Below are 22,950 nucleotides of genomic sequence, written 5' to 3' on the forward strand. Positions count from 1 at the left end.
GTTGCCGTCCTCCCCGCGGGCGCCCTGCAAGAAATGGCGGAGTGATTTTGCGGGGCGGCGGAGGAAAAGAGTGCCTCCTTCAGAGAGGCCAGCCCCCGGATCGGTGGGCACCGATCGCGGGCCAGACCCCTTTTGATCCCCCCCACCAGCGTACCCACGCTGTTCACACCGGCAGCGACCAGGTGTGGCCGGCGCCAGCGGGAACACGTCGTATTGGGCAGGCCGCTCGGTCCATCCGGGCTGGAGATTCTCCGAGCGGCCAGCCGTAAATCTCGGCGCGCCGGTTTGGGGGGGGTGTGGGAGAATCACGTGCGGGTGCCGGGGCGGCGTGGCGGGACTCGCCCTGGCGCCCCCGCAATTCTCCCACTTGGCGTGGGGGGGGGGCGTGTCGCGTCTTTTCGTCCGACGTCACTTCGTCCAACGACACTTCGTCCACGTCTTTTGGTCCAACGTCTTTTTGTCCGCCCGTCTTTTGGTCCAACGTCACTTCGTCCAATTATCCAATTACAAATTAACTCCGTATAAAACCATTTAATTGATAAAATGCAAGTACAATACAGCAAGTGAATTTAATTGCTAAAATGCAAGTAATTGATAAAATGCATGTAAAATGCAAGTTGAAAAATGCAGTTCAAAAGTTAAAAAATCTAAAAATGCAGTTATAAAATCTAAAAGTTTACTAATTACTTAAAATTCCCGAAATTACTTAAAATTGATGTAAATTGTAAATTCCCGAAATTCCCTAAAAGTTAGATTTCCAGAACTGTACCCGAGAGAGAATAATGGGGAGAGGACAAGATGATTTGATATTCTACAATTCCGACAGACACAGATATAAGTGGGAGTCTAATTGGATTTAGACAATGAGTGCAGTTCTGAAAGAAGCAGGTTTAAACTCGATTTTCGTCGACTGATTAAAACCTCTGGTTGACAGTGGGTTCTGACATTACAGGTCTGAAATGATCAAATATTCCATCAGATACAATGGCTCTCATCACGCTGGAGCATACATGGGTGAATATCCTGCAGCTTATCTTAATAATGTCTGGAGATCAAGCAGCACAAATGCAGAACTCAACTTCAAGAGGCGAAATAGGTGGAGAGGATCCTTGAGCAGTAACATTGAAAAACTAAATTAAACTATTTGTAATTGGATAATTGGACGAAGTGACGTTGGACCAAAAGACGGGCGGACAAAAAGACGTTGGACCAAAAGACGTGGACGAAGTGTCGTTGGACGAAATGACGTTGGACGAAAAGACATAGCACCGGGGGGGGGGGGGGGGGGGGGGGGGGGGGGGGGGGGGAGGAATTGCGCCGATTGTGTACAATTCTGGTCGCCACACTACCAGAAGGATGTGGATGCTTTGGAGAGGGTACAAAAGAGGCTTACCAGGATGTTGCCTGGTCTAGAAGGTATTAGCCACGAGGAGAGGTTGGATAAACCCAGATGGTTGTTTTCACTGGAACAACGGATGTTGAGGGGCGACCTGATACAAGAGGTTTACATAATTATGAGTGGCATGGACAGAGTGGATAGTCAGACACTTTTTTTTAAAAAACAGAGTGGAAAAGTCAATTACCAGCGGACATAGATCTAATGTATGAGGGGCAAAGTTTAGAGATCTGCGAGGGAACTTTTTTTTTCTTTCCACAGGGGGTAGTGGGTGCCTGCAACTCGCTGCTGGAGGATGGGGGGGGGGGGGGGGGGGGGGGGGGAGAAAGCAAGTACGACAGTGATGTTTAAGGGGCATCTTGACAAATACATGAATAGGATGGGAATAGAGAGGGATGCGGACCCCGGAAGTCCAGAAGAGTTTAGTTTGGACGGGAATCATGATCGGCACAGGCTTAAGGCCTGTTCCTATGCTGTACTATTCTTGATTTGTTTGTTACAACTTTTCTATTGCTATTGTGGCTGGCCTTAACATGCAAGTCCTGCTCAGCCATCATCCCTGTGTTCAATGACCCAACATCATCACTTAGCCTGGCAAAATTACATTAAAAAATTCTCATTTTTGTTTTCAAATCCCTTCACATCCTTGATCTAGTTACCCCGCAATCCCTCTTAACATCCTTCAGCCTTACAGTCCTCAGAAATCTCTGCACCCTTCTAATTCTGGCATCTTGTGTACCTTTAATTTCCTTCACTCCATTATTGGCAGGTGGCCTTCAGCTGCTTTGATCCTGTGCTCATCATTCTCTCTATAAACGTCTGCTGCTCTCACTCTCCATTTTCCTTTAATTAAACCTTGCTTGCTTCTTTGGCTAAGCTTTTGATCAACTTTTCTCAGGTCTCGGTTTAATGGCAAACGTTTTGTCTGATAACGTTGGGGTGTTCATAAGATTATATACAACTGCATGTTGTTATCTGAGCTGATTGTTAACACCCATTCATTTTATAAAACAAATGTATAAAAACATAATAAATTCTTGCAGACTGTAGTTTGACTAATGAGTACTAACCTATTAAACATAGTATGAAGTCTTACAACACCAGGTTAAAGTCCAACAGGTTTGTTTCAAATCACTGGCTTTCAGAGCACTGCTTCTTCAGGAGCAGTGCTCCGGAAGCTAGTGATTTGAACCAAACCTATTGGACTTTAACCTGGTGTTGTAAGACTTCTTCCTGTGCTCACCCCAGTCCAACGCCGGCATCTCCACATCATGACTATTAAACATAGGGATTAAAGTAGACCGTTTATCCCTTCAATCATACTATGGCTGTTGTTTCATTCATACCATTGTAGCCATCTGGGATGGCCACTTCCAGAATACAAAATGGACGCTCGCAAAGAATGTAGAGAGCTATGGACAATGTTAGGAAAACAAGCAGGCACAGAGCCTGTATGCATATTGGAGACAGTTCCCAGACGGAATCGAAACTATAGGTCGATGAGCATATTGAGGCCCATCTCCGGGAACAAAGGAAAGACACTGATACTGTTTCAGACATCCCGGCGCCAGTTTCCCAAACCGAAAGCACAAACAAAGCCAGGCCAATGGCCACCCAAGACACGCCCAGCCATCAGGGCACCCACCCCTTTATTGGTCAAGATCGACAGCAATGATCAGGAAGCGGCCCAATTAATTGGGGCCAAGTTTAAGGCCCACCTAAAAGTGCGCAAAGCCCCTTCAGGTATAAGAAGGAACCCCCACGAGAGAATCGCTCTCTTGGAATTGGCTCTCAAAGCAGAGAGACCCTTCGACCAGCTGCACCAGAAGCAAGTAAGTTCAAGGTCAACACTCGCTACCAAACAGATGACCTTAGCTGTTCTCCTGTACCTATTCGAACCCAACAACCTCAGATCCGAACAACGGCCATTGTTCCTCTGACTGAGTGGGCACCCGAAGTTAAGTATAGGTGTTAGCGTTAGAGATAGTTTAGTTTGTAGAACTTTGTGCATGAGTAGATCTTACTGTGTGTGTAAATAAATAGTATTGACTTTGAACTAACTAACTGGCGTATTGGCTCTTTGATCAGTATGGGTTTGAACCTTGTGGCGGTATCGAGTGATACCTGGCGACTCTAAGTGTAAACATAATTGGGATTAAGGAAGGCGGCCATATTGACTGCCATATTTATAACCAAATAAATATAGCAACACCATGGCTGTTGTGTACTTCAACTGCATTTACTCCATTTTCCAGACGACTCTTGCCCAACAGAAATTCAGAAATAAAAATTTTCAAGTGGCCCCACACTGCAGCCTTTTAAAAGGGACAGTTCCTGATTACAATGCTGTGTGAAAAAGTGCTTTCCAATTTCACTCCAAAATGACCAAGATTATGCCCCCACTGCTCATCTTACATTCCTCAGGGAATATTTACTCTGCATCAGGTCTTTTTTACCTTTTTAAAACATCTTGGTTCAGTAAGTTTATATACTTCTCATCAATCAATTAATTCTTTAAGCCCTTGTATAATTCTAAACAATGGAGTTGACATTTACTAAACGTTTGCAGGGAAAAAAGTAAAAGAAATTTACTAATGTATCACAATATTGTTAATGGAGAAATAGAATAATCAATACACTGATATCTTGACACTGTAAATCCACTTATACTGTTCTACTTACTGAGAAGAACGACGTACCACAGAATCTGGAACAAATTCCTCTGACGAAACCAGTATGTGCTTGTAAAGTGCGGACGCATTGACGGTTCATCAAGTTCCAAATTTTTAACTGCGCAAGAATAACAAATGCAATTCACATTATGTCAAGAACTCAACACAAACTACCTCTTTCTGAAGTGACAGTGAAAATCCTCCATTAGTGCATTAATATATTAAGACATTTGAAGCGTCAGAAATTTCAAAGCGATAATCCTCCATTAGTGCATTAATATATTAAGACATTTGAAGCGTCAGAAATTTCAAAGCGATTGCTGAAATTGCAATTCAATTTATATAAAATGTATGCGAACCAGATAATTTTCCGAAGGCAAAACCTTTAGCTGGATTTGTCATTATATAAACCAGTGTCCTAAAACACAAGTCTTATTTTAAGGGTGACGGAGCTGAATGGAATAGCATCTACATCATTGCCCATATGTGGGTAAATAGTTAAACTGGCTTGCTTTGGTCCTGGATAATACTGTATAGTTGTACCTGCAGTATGTACTGAGCTAGTGGGGTCGCTTACAACATTGGCATCTCTGGAGCTTGTATCCAGTATGAGGAAATAAATTTAACTATAGAACTGCAACAAAAGTCCTGATGAAAGGTCACAACCTGGAATATTAACTCTTGCTGCTGAAAAGCCAGAGGAATTTTTCAGTATTTTCTGTTTTATTTTAGATTTACGGCATACACTTTTGGGTTGAACGCATGTTGTTACAACAATATTTGGTATCACAATCCCAGTCGGGGAATCATGAATCAAATTTACTAAATGACCCCCAAATGAAGAGATGAACAAAATTTCACTTTTTGTAACTACTTTAAAGCGAATTAGAATCGATGCAAATTACACATGAATGAACAAGTAAATGATACTTTAAATTACATAGAACATACAGTGCAGAAGGGGGCCATTCGGCCCATCGAGTCTGCACCGACCGACTTAAGCCCTCACTTCCACCCTATCCCCAAATAAAGGGTAATTTCACTTTAAATAGGCAATACAATAAAGATAGGTCTTATAACACCACGTAGAACCATGTGCAGTTCCAAAGTTCTTGGTTAGACCATCAGAAATCACAGGAGTAGGTTGTTCAGCCCATTGGTCATGCTCTGCAATTCGATAATATCATGCTAATTGGCTTACAGCATTTACTACTTAAACCCTTGACGGTCAAATAATTTATACAATTTAACCTTAATAAATTCAATGACCTAGCTTCCACTGCACTCTGTGGAAGAGAATTCCAAAGATCACTGCTCCGAGAAGGCATTATTCTTCATTTCCATCTTAAATGAGGCACCGGATTTTAAAATCGGTGTCCCTTGGTTCTAGATTCGACTAGGAGAGGAAACATTTTCTCAGCATCTAGCCTGTCAATGCCCCTCAGAATCTTGTGTTTCAATAAGATCACCTCTCATTCTTCGAAACTCCAATGGGCAATGAGTATAGGCCCATTTGGACAATTCCTTCATCCCAGGCATAAGACTAGTGAATCAACTCTGAACTGCTTCGAGTGCAAGTATATCCCTCCTCAAGTAAGGAGACCAGAACTACACAGTAATCCAGGTGCAATGCCATCATGGCAAGACTGCACTACTCCATTTTATACTCCATTCTCCTTGCAATAAAGGCCAACATTCCTATTGCCTTCCTAATTACTTGCTGCATCTACATACAAACTTTTTGTTTCAGGTATATAAAGAGGCCCAGAACCCTCTGTACTGCTGCATTCTGCAATCTTTCTCCATTTTAATTTGCTGCTTTTCTATCCTTCCTGCCAAAGTGGACAAACTCATTTTCCCACATTATACTCCATCTGCCAGATTTTTGTCTGCCCAATTTATCTATATTCCTTGTGTCCTCCTCACAACTTATTATATTTCTACCTAGCTTTGTATCATCAGCAACTCTGGCTGCAAAGCAACCTGTCCCTTCAACCATGTCATTAATATAGATCGTAAAAAGTTATGGTCCCAGCACTGACCCCTGTGGCAATCCACGAGTTACAAGAGACTAATCCACAGTCTCCATGTGGATTATAATATTACCCATTTATCCAGTTATTCAAGATATTCGCTTTGTATTCAAAAAATTACAATTGATCCCTTCGCAATTGATGCAAGCTCTTAAAAAGTTGATTTGAAACATTGAGAAGCAATTAGATTCCATAGAGCTTTTAAATAAATTACAAATTTCCTTGCTGTAATACTTCAGGGTCAAAGATAGTCACAGCAGCAGTAGGTAGTAGATGAGGGATTATTTTAACAGTATGGAAGAATACTTCAGGAAGTATTATTAGTAATAGAAAGGTGGATAATATTGGATATGAAAGCAGAAGTATGTACTGGGATGTCATAGATACAAAAACACCAGAGCTGAAATTAAAATGGTGATATTTTCTAAATCTCAACAAAATATCTTTTCTGTTTTGAAAGCTTTATCGCCTCAACAGGATTGGTGTTTAATTTGAAAAATAATAATGAATCGTGTTTTTGTGGTCTGACAGTAACAGATTAGCAAAGCTCTCCAAGCTCTAAGGTTGAGTGGAAAAGGGAGATGATGAGTCTGCAGGAGGATGGGGAGGGAGTGGAAAAACTGATTTCAATGCAGTAAACAGAGGGGCAGAGGCCGTGCATGCATAATAGAATGCCATAACAAGCAAAACACAAAGTAGGGCCAACAGTACGAGATGGTCCAACAGCAGGAGATGGGAGTAAAGCGCCATCAGTATGATAATAGGAACTGGTTTCAGGATGTAAACAATTGGACAAATGAAGTCAGGGAATATGATCTCTTTCTTTTAGTTCTGTTTTGAAGGAGTCATATTGGACATTAAATGTAATAATTTTGCCCTTTGCAGATGCTGCCAGACCGGAGTTTTCCAGCACTTTGCTTTTGTTTCCATTTTATGACATTCATTTTGTGCAAACGGGTGCAACAGAAAGCTTCACAGAACAGTGGATAGCGAGTAGGCAGAAGGAGAAAACACAATGATATTTTGTCAGTTATTGTTTACCTCCTGTTGTCCAGCCTACGCATATGCCTATGAAATCTTATTACTGTCGACATGCTATCTTTGTTCTGTTCTACTGAGAACATGTACATTTAAGAAAAAGGCTAAAAGTGAGGATCTAAATCAGAGCATAATTTTATCCAATCTAATTTTTTTATTGTGGCACTAAGTATCACAAATGAATTCTGTTAAAGCAGCAAGTTATATCACTATCTTCAATGGGTATCCAACATCTGGAGAAAAAACGCATCTATTGCTCACTCCTCGTCTTATCGCTTCTACTTTGCTGTAATGTGGTCCTTTATCTTGTACTCACCATCGCTGGCCGAATGGATGTCTCACAAATTACATATACTATTACATCAAGCCAAAACAGTTTTGTAAAGTGACAGGTACAGGCAATCAAGAAACATGAACAAGGTTGGTCTACAGTTGAGATGGAGCCAAATTTGGAGAGGAGAGCCACTGAGCAAGGTATATGGTAAGGATGCAGACGGTATTTTTTGGTAGGATTGTATGACAGTTGTACTTTGAAACAATGTGGTTAACCAGGAGAGAAAATTAAAGAAGCAACTACTTTTTTAAAAAATCAGATATTTGAGAGCAAATTAATTAAAATCCAGAAAAAATTAGGAAGACTAAACTAAAGCCTGGCAGTGGCCAGGCAAGGCTTGCTATGTTTAACAGGTGATGCTTCTCTTTAATGGACTCAGGTAAAAATATATGTATCTAATAGTAGTGGAGACCCATTTTTGGTGTTGCTCTCCCAGGATCTAATCTACATCATAAGAGATTTGTGGCATTAAAGTATCACGAATAGGACACGTCTGGGCTTCAAGCTCTCAGAATTTAGCTATTCCTGCAGCAGATATATATATACACTGCACATTGATTGATTCATAAAACACTGAAGGAGCTCTTTTGATGCATTGTGCCTGCAAAGGAGTTATCCAATTAGCCAGACTTTACTGCTCCTTCCTCATAGCTGTGTCATTTTTGATAAATATTTTCACTTGTTAGGCTATCCATAATTACCAGTCAATCTCACTTGAGATATTTATCTCATCACATTACTGGCCATGACAAATCCATTTATCCATACTCTCAATCAATTCAGGCTCTACGCTGTCACCAACCCAAGCTGGACTTCATTTTACCAGACGTAGAACCACCTTTTACACTAGATTACACAACACAAAGCTACATGTAATACTCACCTCGCCATTGCAAGCCCCAGAGATTATTGTGGATAAACTCTTAAAATGTTTTGCCATACAGTGCACACCGTCCCTGTGACCATCAAGCGATGCTACAAACGGTTTAGCAAAAATCCGTTCCAGTTTGGTTGCATTCAGTGCTCTGGTGTACTCCCGAGGTACCTCAAATGGATGCAGTGCAGGATCATAATTCCTTGGAACTGAATGTAGAAATCAGAGATTTAATAAATTAGGACAAGGCCAATTATTTTGCAGTAAGTAAACATACCCTGTAATAGTGATAAGCCCAAACCGCATTCCTGTATTTTTCCAATGTCATGCCACCTCCTCTCCTGTTTTCTCACCAGCAATCAATATGGCGTGAAACTAATCCACAGTCTCCATGTGGATTATAATACTAATTTATTTTTGAAATGAATCTAGCAAGTTCCTCTCTCTGATTTATTTTCAGTTTTCTTTTCATTTCTGGAACTTCAAATCTTCATTCTTCACTGTGAAGACTGATACATAATAACTACAGGTATTTAGAAAGTCTGCCATTTCCAATTCCTGACTACATTAAGGGATGCACAATACTCTCACCTACCACAATTTCTTCAATGTATTTGTGAAAATAAAAGGCAGAAAATGCTAGAAAAACTAATTTTCCAGCATCTTTAGGGACAGAAAACCAAGTTACATTGAGTTAATTTGACTCTTTGCCAGAACTAAAAGAGGGAAAGATGGCTCGGTTTTTGCACGGAGACAAAAAATGTATGTGCCAGAACTGGAGTGCCGTGTGCAGTTCTGGTCATAACATTATAGGAAGGATGCTATTGCACTGGAGAGGGTACAGGAGATTCACCAGAATGCTGCCTGGGATAGAGGGTTTGAGCCATGAGGAGAAATTGGATAGGCTGGGGCTGTTTTTCGTGGAGCAGTGAAGGTTGAGAGGGGACATGATAGAGGACATGATATAGGATTATGAGGCATGGATAGGAAGGAACCTTTTCCTTCATAGAGGGGCCAATAATCAGGGCGCACTGACTTGAGATAAGAGGTAGAAGACTAAAAGGGGAGTGGAGGAGAAACTTTTTCATCCAGAGTATGACAGAAGTCTGGAACACACTGCCCGAAAGGGTGGTTGATCGCAATATGTAAGAAGTATTTAGATATTCACATGTGCTGCCATAACCTCCAGGGCTATGGGCCAATGCCTGAAAAATTGGATTTGTGTAGTTAGATCTTGCTGGTCGGCATGGACATAATGAGCTGAATGGCCTTCTTCTGTACAGTAAATGTCTATGAATCTAGGTATATTTAAAAATGGGATTAAGATGGAGGAGAAAGGTCACAGTCTAAAATTTGTTGAACTCAGCGCAGAGTCCAGAGAGCTGTAAATTTTCCAAACTGGAAGAGGAGATGCTGCTCCTCCAGTTTGCGCTGGGCTTCAATAGAGCACTGCGGCAGGCCATGGACAGACATTTGGCACGACAGCAAGATGCCGAGTTAACATGGCAAGCAACAGGAAGGTTGCTTGTGGGCAGAGGGAAACCACATTGGATTTGTCCTGGATGGTGCCAAGCTTCTTGAATGTTTTTGGAGCTGCACTCATCCAGGCAAGTGGGGAATATTCCATCACACTCCTGACTTGTGCCTTGTAGACGGTGGACAGGCTTTGGGTGGAGATGGAGGAGAAAGAGTTGGCACAGTGGTTAGCACAGCTGCTTCACGGTACCGGGTTCAATTCCAGCCTCAGGTGACTGTGGTGGAATTTGCACAGTCTCCCAGTGTCGACATGGGTTTCCTCCAGGCGCTCTAGGTTTCCTCCCACAGTCCAAAGACATGTAGGTTAGGTGAATTGGCCGTGCTAAATTGCCCCCTAGTGTCCAGGGCTGTGCAGGCTAGGTTACTGGGTTATTGGGATAGGGCAGGGAAGTGGGCTTGGGTGAAGTGCTCTATTAGAAAAGGTCGGTGCAGACTCAATGGGCCGAACCTTCTGCACTGGTCGGGATTCCATGGGTCAGGAGGTAAGTTACTCGCCACAGGATTCCTAGCCTCTGGCCTGCTCATGTATCTACAGTATTTAAATGGCTAGTCCAGTGGTCAATAGTAACCCCGAGGATGTTGATAGTGGGGGATTCACTGACGGTAATGCCATTGAATGTCAACTGATGATGGTTTGATTTTCTCTTCCTGGAGATAGTCATTGCCTGGCATGTGTGTGCCTGGCATGTATGTGGCGTATAAGGCCAGAATATGATCCAGGTGTTGCTGCACTTGCACGTGGACTACTCAGTCTGAGGAAACATGAATGGTGGAATCATCAACAAACATCCCACATCTGACCTTATGTTGGAAGGAAGGTAATTGATGAAGCAGCTGAAGATCATTAGGCCTAGGATATTCATTTTCAAAGTGGGGGCCCGACCTGCAGGCAGGCGTTAGGAGGGTCATGGAGCCATCCATCGCGGCGGTCCTGATTGCGGGAATTCATGCGCAACAGCCAAGCCGGCTTTTAAAAAATGCAGGCTGCGACCAGCTTTCAGAATGTAGACACGCTGTGCATGCATGCCCGCTCACCAGTGCGGATGCTCGGAGCCCAGAGAGAAACACCGCCTCCTCCTGACGTTAGTTCGCTGACGCAGAAGATTTTTTTTGTGTAAATTGAATTCAGTCTTCCTGCCTGAAGCGACGGCAGAGAACAGGCCACGCGCCCCGAACGCTGACGTCACGTGCTCTGGGCACGATTGTGATTCCTCAATGTTGTTAGCAGCAAACGAGCAATAGGACTGTAAAATTTAAAATGGATCGTTTTGTAATAAAGGGGGAAAAAAAGAGGGCCAGAGACACAAACAGACCAGGATCTCGCAACTAAACCTGCTGGAGATATTGGCTCAGGAGGACAAAGCAATGATGGTGTGAGCTGTTCAGGAAACTCCACAACAGGATAAAACAGTGTTGGCATGAGCTCCAGGGCCTCTGGTGAACAGCCCATTAAGAAGAAGCTAAAATCTGGCACAAAGTAGTATAAAGATGATTTTTTTAGGTATGGATTTATTAATTGTGCCAATGAAAATCAGGATGCAAAGCCCATGTGCATTATATGCAGGGAAGTACAGGCAAATAAAAACTTCAAAAGGCATTTGAAGACTAAGCATGGCGAGTTAGAGGACAAACCTCTTGACTTTTTTCAAACAATGCAATGAGAGCTTAAATCATCAGATGAAGTCCTCAGCAGAGATGTTACATTGAACGACAAAGGACAATTAGCCTCTTAAAATGGTAGCTTACCGTGTAGCTAAAGAGAAATGCACCACACTGTAGCAGAGAGATTAATTCTCCCTGCAACATTAGATATAGTTTGTACAATCCTAAATGAGAGGTTCGTTGAAAAAGTGAATGCATCCCACTTAGTGATAACAGTGGCTCACCGAATTTGCGATATTGCCGAGTATTTAGAAGCCAAGTGTATTTCTCGTTTAAAATCAGCACAACAGTTCTCAATATAACTGGATGAAAGTACAGACGTTTCAGATTGTGCAACCTTGCTAGTTTACATTTGGTATGTTCGTCACAATGAATTTGTTGAGGATTTGCTGTGCTACCTGACTTTACCAACCCACACGACTGGTGCAGAGATTTTTTGAAGCATTGAATAGTTTTGTGGTTGGAAGTGCGGGCTTGACTGGTTTTGTTGCAGAGGAATCACAGGCGATGGAGCAGCCAACATGACTGGGAAAAACAGTGGAATTATAAGGATTAAGGAGGCAGCTGGTCAGGACATTGTTTGGAATCATTGTTTTATTCACCATGAGGCACTGGCATTGAAAGGAATTCCATCCGATCGATAAAGTGGTGTTGAAAGGAATTGTGAAAGTTGTGAATTTCATTAAACGCAGTGCACTCAATACCAATCTTTGAGACTCTGTTAGAAATGGGGGATGAGGACAGACATTTATTGTTCCACACAGACGTACGTTGGCTGTCAAGGGGTCAGGTGCTACTCAGTTTACGAACTGAGGTATCAAATTCATGTTTTCTCTGAGAAATTGTCCTCTCTGGCTGATGTTTGCTGATGAAGTTTAGATGCCAACTATGTCTTACCCAGGCATCTTTTCAATTCTAAATAAACAGAACCTCAAGTTGCAAGGAAAGGATAATGATTGCTTTTGGAACTGAAGAGATCGAAGCTTTCCAAAAGTCATTGAAAGTTTGGCAATTGCGACTGAAAAGCCAAAATTACTACATGTTTCCCACACTGCTACAACACATCAAAGAAAACAGCATTAGTAGCTAAACTGTAAATGGACTGGCAAGCCTTATTCAGTCACATCTGGCAGCACTGATTAACAGTTTTGGTCACTACTTTCTACTTTCCAGAGGAGAAGTTTAAGATTTTGAGAGAGAAAAGAGGTGGGTGAAAAATACCTTTTGAGTTTGAGACACCAGAATCAGTTGCTAACTTACAGTTAACTCCAAATGAAGAAACTAAACTTCTGTGCCTCAGCTGTGACAGCACAAAAACACAGCACAAGTCAATGAGGCTATCAGTATTCTGGAGTAGCGTCCCCAAAGAGTATCCGGAGTGGAGTAAAACAAGCATTTTGTTGCTTTCACCCTTCACCATGTGCGAGGTTGGGTTTTTCGTTCTCACAAAGATGAAGACAGCACAAAGGAACCGGCTGAATCGTGCACCTGATATGCGCATAGCCCTCTCCTCCTGTGAACCCGATTGGAGTGAGATCGTGAGGATCCAGGCTCACTTCGTACTTTAAAAGGTAAGAGAAAATGGTGGGTTGCGAATGTCGGCCGGCGTGGGTCGCGAAGGTTGGCAAAAAAGTTTGAAAACACTGGCCTAGGACACTACCCAGAGGAATTCACTCGGCACTTCTGGCTCAACATTGTTGTGAATGCATCAATCTCATCTTCTGCAATGATGTGCTAGGCTTCTCCATGTTGCAAATGCATCAATCTCACCTTCGGCAATGATGTGCTGGGCTTTTCATCATCGAGGGTGGGGATATTTGTGGAGCCACCTCTTCCAGCGAGTTATTTAATCGTCCACCACCATTCACAGCTGGATGCGCCAGGACTGCAGAGCTTAGAGCTGATCCGTTGGTTGTGGGATCGCTTAGCTTGGCACACAAGTAGTCCTGTTTTGTAGCTTCACCGGATTGACATTTCATTTTTAAGTATGCCTGGTGTTGCTCCTGGCATGCTCTCCTGCACTCTATATTGCTTAATTGATCCCCAGGCGCGGTGGTAGAATGGGGATATGCTGGGCCATGAGGTTATACATTTGTGGTTAAATACAATTTTGCTGGCCCACAGTGCCTCGTGGATGCCCAGTTTTGAGCTGCTAGAGCTGTTTGAAGTGTATTCCATTTTGCATTGTGGTAGTGCCACACAACATGATAGAGGACATCCTCAATGTGAAGATGGGACATCATCTCCAAAAGGACTGTGCAGCAGTCACTCCTGTCGATAGTCATGGACAGGTGCGTCTGCAGCAGGCAGGTTGGGGAGGATGATATCTAGCATGTTTTTCCCTCGTCGGTTCCCTCGACATCTGCTGCAGTCCCAGGCTAACAGCTATGTCCTTTAGGACCCGGCCTGTGGTAGTACTACCGAGCCACTCTTGGTGAAGCCCCCCACCCAGGATATATTCTGCACCCTTACCACTCTCAAGTGGTGTTTAACATGGATGAGTACTGGTTCATCAGCTGAGGGTGAAAACAGTATGTGATAATCATCAGGTTTCCTTACACATGTTTAAACTGGTGCCATGAGACCTCACTGTATACCACTGCACTGCCTGTCACCTTTGCAAGGTCAGTCCTGACCTCTATCATATTGCTGTGCGTCCCACGTTACAAGGATTCCCCGAAATAGTGAACCAGGTGGGGGCTTTTATGACAATGGTTTCATGGACATCATCAGAAGGACATAGTCAGAATTTTAATTCCAGATATTCCACCATCAACCATGGTTGGATTCTAACCCAGATCCCCAGAGCATTACCTGGGTGTCTGGATAACTAGTCAAACGACAATACCACTGTGTCACCACCTCCCTGGAGTTGGACAATCAGTTTGATACTTTAGCATCAGTGACATTGTTGAGAGGTGCGGAGGTGAGACAGAGCTTGATGTCATAAACTGTCAGGTGAAAAATAATGCTGTGTTTTTAGATTATGTCTCCTAGGGCAGCATGTAAAGACTAGACCCTTGGGGGACTCCAGAGGTAATGGTGTAGAAAAGAAAAAACAATGCAGGTAGTTCTCTGTTTACAATGAAACAAAAAAAAAATGGAAGCATGCACTTCCCCACCAAGCTAGGTAACAGGGCTTCCAACACCTTTTGAAAGTCAGTCATTTATGGACCATGTTAGATGGCCACAGCAAATTCAACTAGATGAATTCCACATGACCCAACCTTCACAAATCTATGCTGATTCTCTGATCAGCTCATGCTTTCACAAATACTTCATCATTGATTCTGATAATAAGATTCTTGTAACTTTACCACAACCAATGCTTCCTTTAAATAGCGGCACAATCTTATGAATGTTTGGATTGAGGTCGCTACAGCACAGCAGGCGGCTATTTGGCCCATCATGTCCATTTTGACACTCCCGGGAGCAATTCATATACTGCCACCCCCTAATCTCTCCCCACATCCCGATACATTCCCCTTCAGAAAAAAGATGAAAATCGCTTATTGTCACGAGTAGGCTTCAATGAAATTACTGTGAAAAGCCCCTAGTCGCCACATTCCGGCGCCTGTCCGGGGAGGCTGGTACGGGAATTGAACAGTGCTGCTGGCCTACCTTGGTCTGCTTTAAAAACCAGCGATTTAGCCCAATTAAGAATTGGTAGAAGGATTACAGCACAGAAGGTCATCATGTTTGTGCTCGCTAAAAAGCAAGCAACTCCACCCATTTTCCAACACTTGGGTCCATCACCCTGGAGGTGCAGGATACCAAATGCATATCTAGTACATAAATGAGTTGAGGGTTTCTGCATCAACTACTCTTTCACGCAGTGAGTTCCAGACCACTACCTCTCTGTGAAAAAACATGTACGCATCTTCAACCATTCTACCCAGCACTTTAAATCTATGCCCCCCCCCCCCCCACCCACCCACCCACCCACCCACCCCCCAGTCACTGGCTTCTCTACTAAGGGAAATAGGTCCTTCCTATCCACTCTATCCAGGCCCTTCTACGCCTCAATCAATTCTCCCCTCCACCTCCTCTGTTTCAAGGAAAATAACCCTAGCCTATCCAATCTTTCTTCAAAGCTGAAATTTCCAGTCCTGGCAACATCCACGGAAACTTTGTATTTGAAAAGCAACCTCCTTAAACAAATGCAACATCACCGACACCTGGGAATCCCTGGCCCAAGGCTGCCCCAGGCAGGGGAAAAGCATCTGGGAAGAAGCCAAAAACCTCCAGTTCCTTGACAGCGAAAGGAGCACATGGCTGCCATGGGCACCCCATCCAACTGCTCCTCCGGCACCGTGTGCCCACCTGTGACAGAGACTGTGGGTCACCGGATTCCTCCAGAAAGCAGGAGCATAGGGATGAGAAAATATCCTCCATGATTGAATGGTGGAGCAGACGCGATGGGCTGAGTGGTCTAATTCTGCTTCTATGTCTTATGGTCTTTCCTGTGGATACCAAATCGTCCTCGACTCTGAGGGACTGCCCAAGTTGAAGGAGAAATCGCCTCTGCCCCCACTCTCCAGTGTAATGACATCCTGTTGCCATTTTCAGCATGTGAGCCCTGGAATAAGGTTGAAAACACTGAGACCATTACAGTCACCCACTCGACCAGCCGCGTATTGTGACAATAAACCTCCCCAATGCCTTCTGTCGAGCCTCCCAGACTCCGTGCAGGCACATGGTTCGAGGCAGGGGTGAGGCTGGGCCCAGGGTTGGGGCGCACGGTCCCCGCGCCCAGCCAGCCACTCACCTCGCTGGATATCGTTTTTCGTTTCCCTCACGTAGTCGTCCGGATTGCGGCACAGGATTTTAACTTTCATCGTGTGTTCATAAAAGAAACCCCACCAACATCGAATTCACCACCGGCGTTTCAATGCCACCCGCTCCCTTTTAAATTCAGGTTGGGCCCTCGGCCGGGGGGGGGGGGAGATGGAACAGGAGAGTCCTGGGCAGGGGGAGGTCACCTGACCGCCGCCTGCGTGCTGACGTTCGAGGGGGCGGAGGGTGACGCTGACATCATCACGCTGGGAAGAAGACGCGGACATCATCACGCTGGGGAGGACTACTACGAAGGGGAGGAGCTGGCCATCAGGTGGTCGCAGTCGGGCGCGTGCGCGGCAGTTGGTCAGTACCCGTCCCCCCTGATGCTCCCTCCCCCTGTTCGACGCCCCCGCCGCCGCGAGGATGTCGTCGGGAGCTGGGCAGGCCCCAGAGCCCGAGCTGAGTTGGACGGCGGCGGCGCTGAGGCTTTTCCAGCTGGTCAAGTATGAGAATCTGGTGGCTGGCGTCAGCGGCGGCGTGCTGTCCACGCTGGTGCTGCACCCGCTCGATCTGGTCAAGATCCGGTTCGCAGGTAAACGTGGCCCCCAACTTTCCGAGCGTCTCCCTTCGGCCAGGCGGGCGGCAGGAAAGAATGAAGGGGGAGGTGTGAGGCTGAGGGTAGGCCGGCCGGGGGGAGGTGTGAGGCTGAGGGCAGGCAGGCCGGCGGTACGTGTGAGGCTGGAGGGCGGGTAGGCTGGGGGGCGGGGGGTGTGGCTGAGGGCCGGCTGGCCAGGCATGGGCATGGGTAGAGGTGTGAAGGACAGCATGGGTGTGTGATGGTGTCAGTGTTCCTGCTGGGTCGCCATGATGTGGAGATGCCGGCGTTGGACTGGGGTGAATATAGTAAGAAGTCTTACAGCACCAGGTTCTCCTGCTGGGTAGTGTGTGGTTGTCAGCTGCACCTCCCTCCCAGGACCACGTCCCTTCCAGGACCATCTGTACCCAGGGTCGTGAGGTTTTTATTTGCCATGGGTCTTCATGTGACTGAACAGGCCAATACTTGACCCACATATCTTTGGATACGGGATTGAGGGACAAGATGTCCCTCCATGTCCGGGACAGCACGATAGCACAAGTGATTAGCACCCGTGGCTTCACAGCACCAGGGTCCCAGGTTCAATTCCCTGCTGGGTCCACTGTCTATACGGAGTTTGCAAGTTCTCCCCGTGTCTGCATGGGTTTGCTCCGGGTGCTCCGGTTTCCTCCAAAAGTCATGCAGGTTAGGTGGCTTGGCCATGATAAATTACCCTTAGTGACCAAAAAAGGTTAGGAGGGGTATTGGGTTACAGGGATGGGTGGAAGTGAGGGTTTAAGTGGGTCGGTGCTGACTCGATGGGCCGAATAGTCTCCTTCTGCACTGTATGTTCTATATGTGGGATCTGGTGTGCAGGATGTGCTTTTTCTGTCCTATCCTGCTACTGCTCCTCATCATTCAGTTGTGAGGTCTCACAAAGTGGCTTGATGGGCAAGTTGTTGCCATTCTGAATGATTGGAAGCAAATTCCTCCCAGTCACTGAGTTCAGTGCTGTAATGCTTCAAGGAGCTCTTCAGAATGTCTTTGGAGCGTTTTCTTTATCCCTACCAGTACATGGTGGGTGAGATGGTTTTTGGCCATCCAGACTGTGTCCAGTTCATCAAAGTTGACTTTGCATGTGTTTTGCCTGAATGCTTGTGGGGCTGGCTTTACGTTAGCACTTTTTGATTTCTCTTTCCTCCTCCTCCTCCCGCCGCAGCATTACTCATGGAATTTCTCCAGCAGTCTTACATGTCACTGGCATGCAGTCCAAATCTCACTTCATGATAGGGCCGAGGTAACAATAACTGTTTTGTTCACTAGGATTTTTGGTGATTGGGGCGGGCTTTGTTCTCAAATACACACTGCCGTAGTTTGTAGAAGGAATCTTCGACCTCATCAATGAGAGCCTTTTGAGAGAGCTGCCAAGGTGTGGGAAATGTTCAACATACTCCAGAGTCTATCCTTCAACACATATGGATGGTGGATTTGACTGAAAATGAAGTATGGGAGATTTATGTATAATAGATTCATAAAAAATCTTTTATATATTCCAATTTAAATATTTAATTTTATACCTACAATCTTTGGTATGGGGGGAGCTGATTTTGACCCCTGTACGTTACAGGGGTGATTCACCTCATCGAAGTGAGTTTTGTTTTGGCAGCACCCCAGGAAAGGCCAAGTTTGAAGTGGCTTGAAAATTTGCAGCGATCTGCAAATTATAGATCATGTACATCAGTGGTTCCCAGAGAGTACTGTAGCTGGTCCGTGGTGGGGGGGGGGGGGGGGGGGGATAAAAATACATTTGTACTTTATGTATCATAAATGATATTAATGTAATTTGATTCCCAATCATCCTTGTGTAATAAATGTATTTTGTGCCCTACAAACTGTTAGAAATACTGTGTTTTTAATAGCAGTAGGCTATGTAAAAAATGGTTATAACGACTTGCGCAAGTTGTGGTCTGCAAAAGCGTTTTATGATGATCTCTGGACTGCATAAAGGAAAAGGTTGGTGTATATCCATGATGGTCAAGTTAGTTTTAGAGGTTAAAGAGTTTCCTATTTAGACAGTGTTTAATGCTGACGCCAAAGTGCAGTTGAACTTTGAGGTGAATAGCCCCTGTAATGTACATGGGTCAAAATCAGTTTTCTTTTCCATGAGGGTTGTTCTTGATATTTTCTCGAAAGCCACTTTTTTGTCCTCACTAACTCCTTTATTACGTGATGCAATCATGTAGTAACACTAGCTTCTGTTTTTTTAAGGTTTACTTCTTTAGGTAAATGAGAGCACACATACCAAAGACTGTAAATATAACATTTAATTTTTTACCTGGAATCTACCTAAGATTTTTTTATTAATCCATATATATAAATCTCCCACACTTCATTTCCAGAATGAAACTTTTTACCCATCTGCAATTGCACAAACATGGCAACGCTTAAAAAAACGAAGAGTCCAGTGTAATCCAACTCTGTTTTGGCATTGACCTGAAGTAGATCAACCCACAATTGTTAAGAGTTTATAATAACACTGGCAAAACTTTTAACAAATATTTTTGTTTAAGAAGTGTGAGCCTTAAATTTGAAAGTGTAATGAATAAAAGCTAAGCAAAGATGGACAGGGTGGGGACATCAAAAGAAGCTCGACTTACGAGGGCATTATCAACTTTAAACTGAAGTAGAGACATGTTGCCGATATTCATTCATGTACGTATGCAAGATGAAAGTGGGCGGGTCGAGAGTGCTTGAGGGAGAGAAGGGAAAAAAAGGGTTGAGATGTTCAGATAAATTTGAGTGGTGGCAGCATGAGACACATGACTGCAACGGAGCTTCTTCTGGCAGAGTGATTGACAGCTTGGCAGACTACACCAACCCGCAGGCAGAGGGGTGGTCCGATTACTGATGATACCCAAAAACCTGGCATAACTCACATCTGCCCCCACATCCTCTAACTAGCCACTATAATTGGATATATCTGATTACTGCTCGTGTTTTGATTACTGCTCGTGTTTTGATTACTGCTCGTGTTTCAGTAGGTTGTTGGTGGCTTTACCTTTGCTGGTGTGGTTCTTCATGACCCCCTTCTGTGCTGCTGGGGCACTTTTGTGAAACCGATGGCAGGCCGGGTGGAGTGGGGTGCTCCCACTCTGGTGCTCAGACTCCTGTGCTGCCCATCGCCACTCACTTTCTCTCTGCTCCTCCAATCACAAGCTGTTCTCTCTAAGTAGGAGCCTATCAACAGCAAATGTGGGAGAGCAATAACCTGTTTTTGCAGGAGTAGTTCCTCACAGATTCTGTCAATTCTATGTATGGGGACAATGTTTCTCTCATTGGTTGCCTTGCAAGTGGTGCTGCTGTTCAATAGAGCCGTTGGCCTTTTATTGGCAAGTGACATTTCTCCTCCAAAGGAAGGCTTTCTGGTGTCCTCTCAACTACTTAGCGGAACATAGGAATTAGAGTGGAAGTAGGCAATTCAGCCCTTCGAGCCAGCTCTGCCATTCAATCAGATCATGGCTGATCTCTTCCTGGTCTCCAATCCGCCTCTCCACCTGTTCCCTATATCCCTTTCAACCCGTTTTTTAATCGAAATCTCTCTCAAAACCATTTAGGGGCTGTTTAGCACAGGGCTAAATCGCTGGCTTTGAAAGCAGACCAAGGCAGGCCAGCAGCACAGTTCAATTCCTGTACCAGCCTCCCCGAACAGGTGCCGGAATGTGGCGACTAGGGGCTTTTCACAGTAACTTCATTTGAAGCCTACTTGTGACAATAAGCAAATTTCATTTCATTTAATGACTCCGATTCCAAAGCTCTATGGGGCAGTTGAGTTCCACAAATTCACTACCCTCTGCGCAAAGTAGTGCCTCCTCATCTCAGTTCTAAATCAACCGCCTCAACCTAGATCCATGACAGTTTGTTCTAGATTTTCCTACAAGGGGGAGCATATGGTGTACATTTACTTTATCAATCCCATTTATTATTTTATACACCTCGATCAGATCCCCCTCATCCTTCTAAAAACTCCAGCGAGTATATGCCCAAACTGTTTAATGTCTCCTCGTGCGTCAACCCTTTCATCCCCAGAATTAATCTGGTGCACCTCCTCTGAAATGCCTCCAATGCTGGCACATCCTTCCTCAAATAAAGAGACCAAAACTGGACACAATAGCGCAGATGTGGTCTCACCAACACCCTATACAATTGGAACAATACTTCTCTACTTTTATATTACAGTCCTTTTATACTAAATGCTAATGTTCCATTTGCCTTTTTAATTACATACTGTACCTGCACACCGACTTTCTGCGATTCATGAACAAAGACACCCAGATTCCTCTGCTTGGCAGGATTTTCCCTTAAATGAACAAGAGGGAAAATCCTCAATCATTTCCACAGCATGATTTATCTTCCGGGGCAGCACGCTGGCGCAGTGGGTTAGCTCTGTTGCCTCACGGCGCCGAGGTCCTAGGTTCGATCCCGGCTCTGGGTCACTGTCCGTATGGAGTTTGCACATTCTCCCCATGTTTGCGTGGGTTTCGCCTCCACAACACAAAGATGTGCAGGCTAGGTAGGTTGGCCACGCTAAATTGCCCCTTAATTGGAAAATATTAATTGGGTATTCTAAATTTAAAAAAAAAAGATTAATCTTCCTTCCTGAAGATAGACAACAGTTGTCGCATTCTTTAAGTTCTTTGACCTCCCAAATCTGTAACAGGAGTGGATGGGTCTTGATGTGAGCAAAGGTCCACCAGCTTTGAAGACCTCAGCTGAAATGCTATCTGTTTGATCGTTTGTTGCAGCTCTCCCATCAGTGGTGGGTCACCACTGGATTATACCACCAGTTACTGGGGGATAGCCTGGAAGGTATCAGCTGCCACTGTGACTCACAATTGAGGAGTTTTTAAAAAATTTAACGTATCCAGTTAATTTTTCCAATTAAGGGACAATTTGGCGTGGCCAATCCACCGACCCTGCGCATCTTTGGGTTGTGGAGGTGAAACCCACGCAAACGCAGGGAGAACGTGCAAACTCCACGGACAGTGACCCAGGGCCGGGATCGAACCTGGGACCTCGGTGCCCTGAGGCAGCAGTGCTACTCACTGCGCCACCATGCTGCCCAACAATTGAGGAGTTGGTCAAAATGTTCTTTCCAACATTGACAGATGGCATTGCCATCCTTGGAATGCGGCTATCTTGACCATGAATTGTTCTACCAGACAATGAAGGCTGCTTGCTTTGTTCCAGACTGCTTTCAGTCAAACCAGTGTTTTAGTCAAACCAGTGTTGGTCACAATGATGCTCAAACTTAATAGTCTGATCCAGTAAATTGGATCTCCCTAGTCAGCAATTGAGTTGGGTGTGATTTTCCAGGTTGGAAGTGAGCTGCACTTGGAATTCCTCTCTTCAGTTGGTGCTGTGCTAGGGCTGAGACATTGATTATCTCCTTCTTGGATCCTTGGGCCTTATAATAACTTGGTGCTAGGTGTATGATCATCACCGATCAAACAGATCTATGATTTGCCCAGCAGCCGTCAGTCCCCCTCGTTAATACATACGTCACTTAGATCTTTTACTCAAACAATGACATAATCCAGAAGATGCCAGTGTTTTGTTCTCTGATGCCTCCCATGTGGTTTTGTATTTGTCCTTCTGGTGGAAGAATTTGTTATAATAAGGACATGCTGAACGCACTTTGTCAGCAGAGGTTGTCATTTTCAGTGGCTTTTCCCACACTGCTTTTCCCAGTAGGTTTTCTCCAGAGCTATGGCCAATCCTGGCATCAAAGCCCCCTGGAAAGATGATCATCTTTTGAGACGGCAGTGAGGACTTCATCAAGTCGTCACAGAACTTTTCCTAAACATCTTATTGGAGTCAAAGGTCCGGGCACGAGTGGAGATGACAGTGGAATATTGTTTCCGGTTGAGCTGTGGGTGAAGTAATGAGTCTTTCGTTTACACAGTTGGGAGTTCTGGCAGTGCCTCCAACATTCTAATGTGGATGGCAAAACCAACACCATCGGCGCAAGGATCGTCAGCTTTTCCTTTCCAGG

General features: G+C 44.6%; 2 protein-coding genes across 3 annotated transcripts in view; one reads left to right on the forward strand and one right to left on the reverse strand.

Annotated features, from left to right (window-relative positions):
- Nucleotides 1–16,523, reverse strand: part of dcaf13 (ddb1 and cul4 associated factor 13) — a 76,547-nt gene extending 60,024 nt beyond the window's left edge. Inside the window, exons 1-3 of the mRNA XM_038810039.1 lie at nt 16,314–16,523; nt 8,357–8,556; nt 4,079–4,186 (exon numbers count right to left, since the gene is read on the reverse strand). Coding sequence (XP_038665967.1) covers nt 4,079–4,186; nt 8,357–8,556; nt 16,314–16,383 — 378 coding nt within the window. The 5' untranslated portion in view covers nt 16,384–16,523. The remainder of the gene's footprint in view (nt 1–4,078; nt 4,187–8,356; nt 8,557–16,313) is intronic.
- A 112-nt stretch (nt 16,524–16,635) lies between these two features.
- The window catches only part of LOC119972736 (mitochondrial folate transporter/carrier-like), a 31,270-nt gene continuing 24,955 nt past the window's right edge, over nt 16,636–22,950 (forward strand). The window contains exon 1 of one of the 2 annotated variants that reach the window (XM_038810040.1): nt 16,636–16,916. In XM_038810040.1, the coding sequence (XP_038665968.1) occupies nt 16,748–16,916 (169 nt within the window). In that variant the 5' untranslated portion in view covers nt 16,636–16,747. Of the gene's footprint in view, nt 16,917–18,173; nt 18,196–22,950 lie in introns of those variants that run through there. The other variant, XM_038810041.1, reaches the window with a different exon arrangement.

This window comes from Scyliorhinus canicula, chromosome 10 (assembly GCF_902713615.1).
Source record: "Scyliorhinus canicula chromosome 10, sScyCan1.1, whole genome shotgun sequence".
NCBI lineage: Eukaryota > Metazoa > Chordata > Chondrichthyes > Carcharhiniformes > Scyliorhinidae > Scyliorhinus > Scyliorhinus canicula.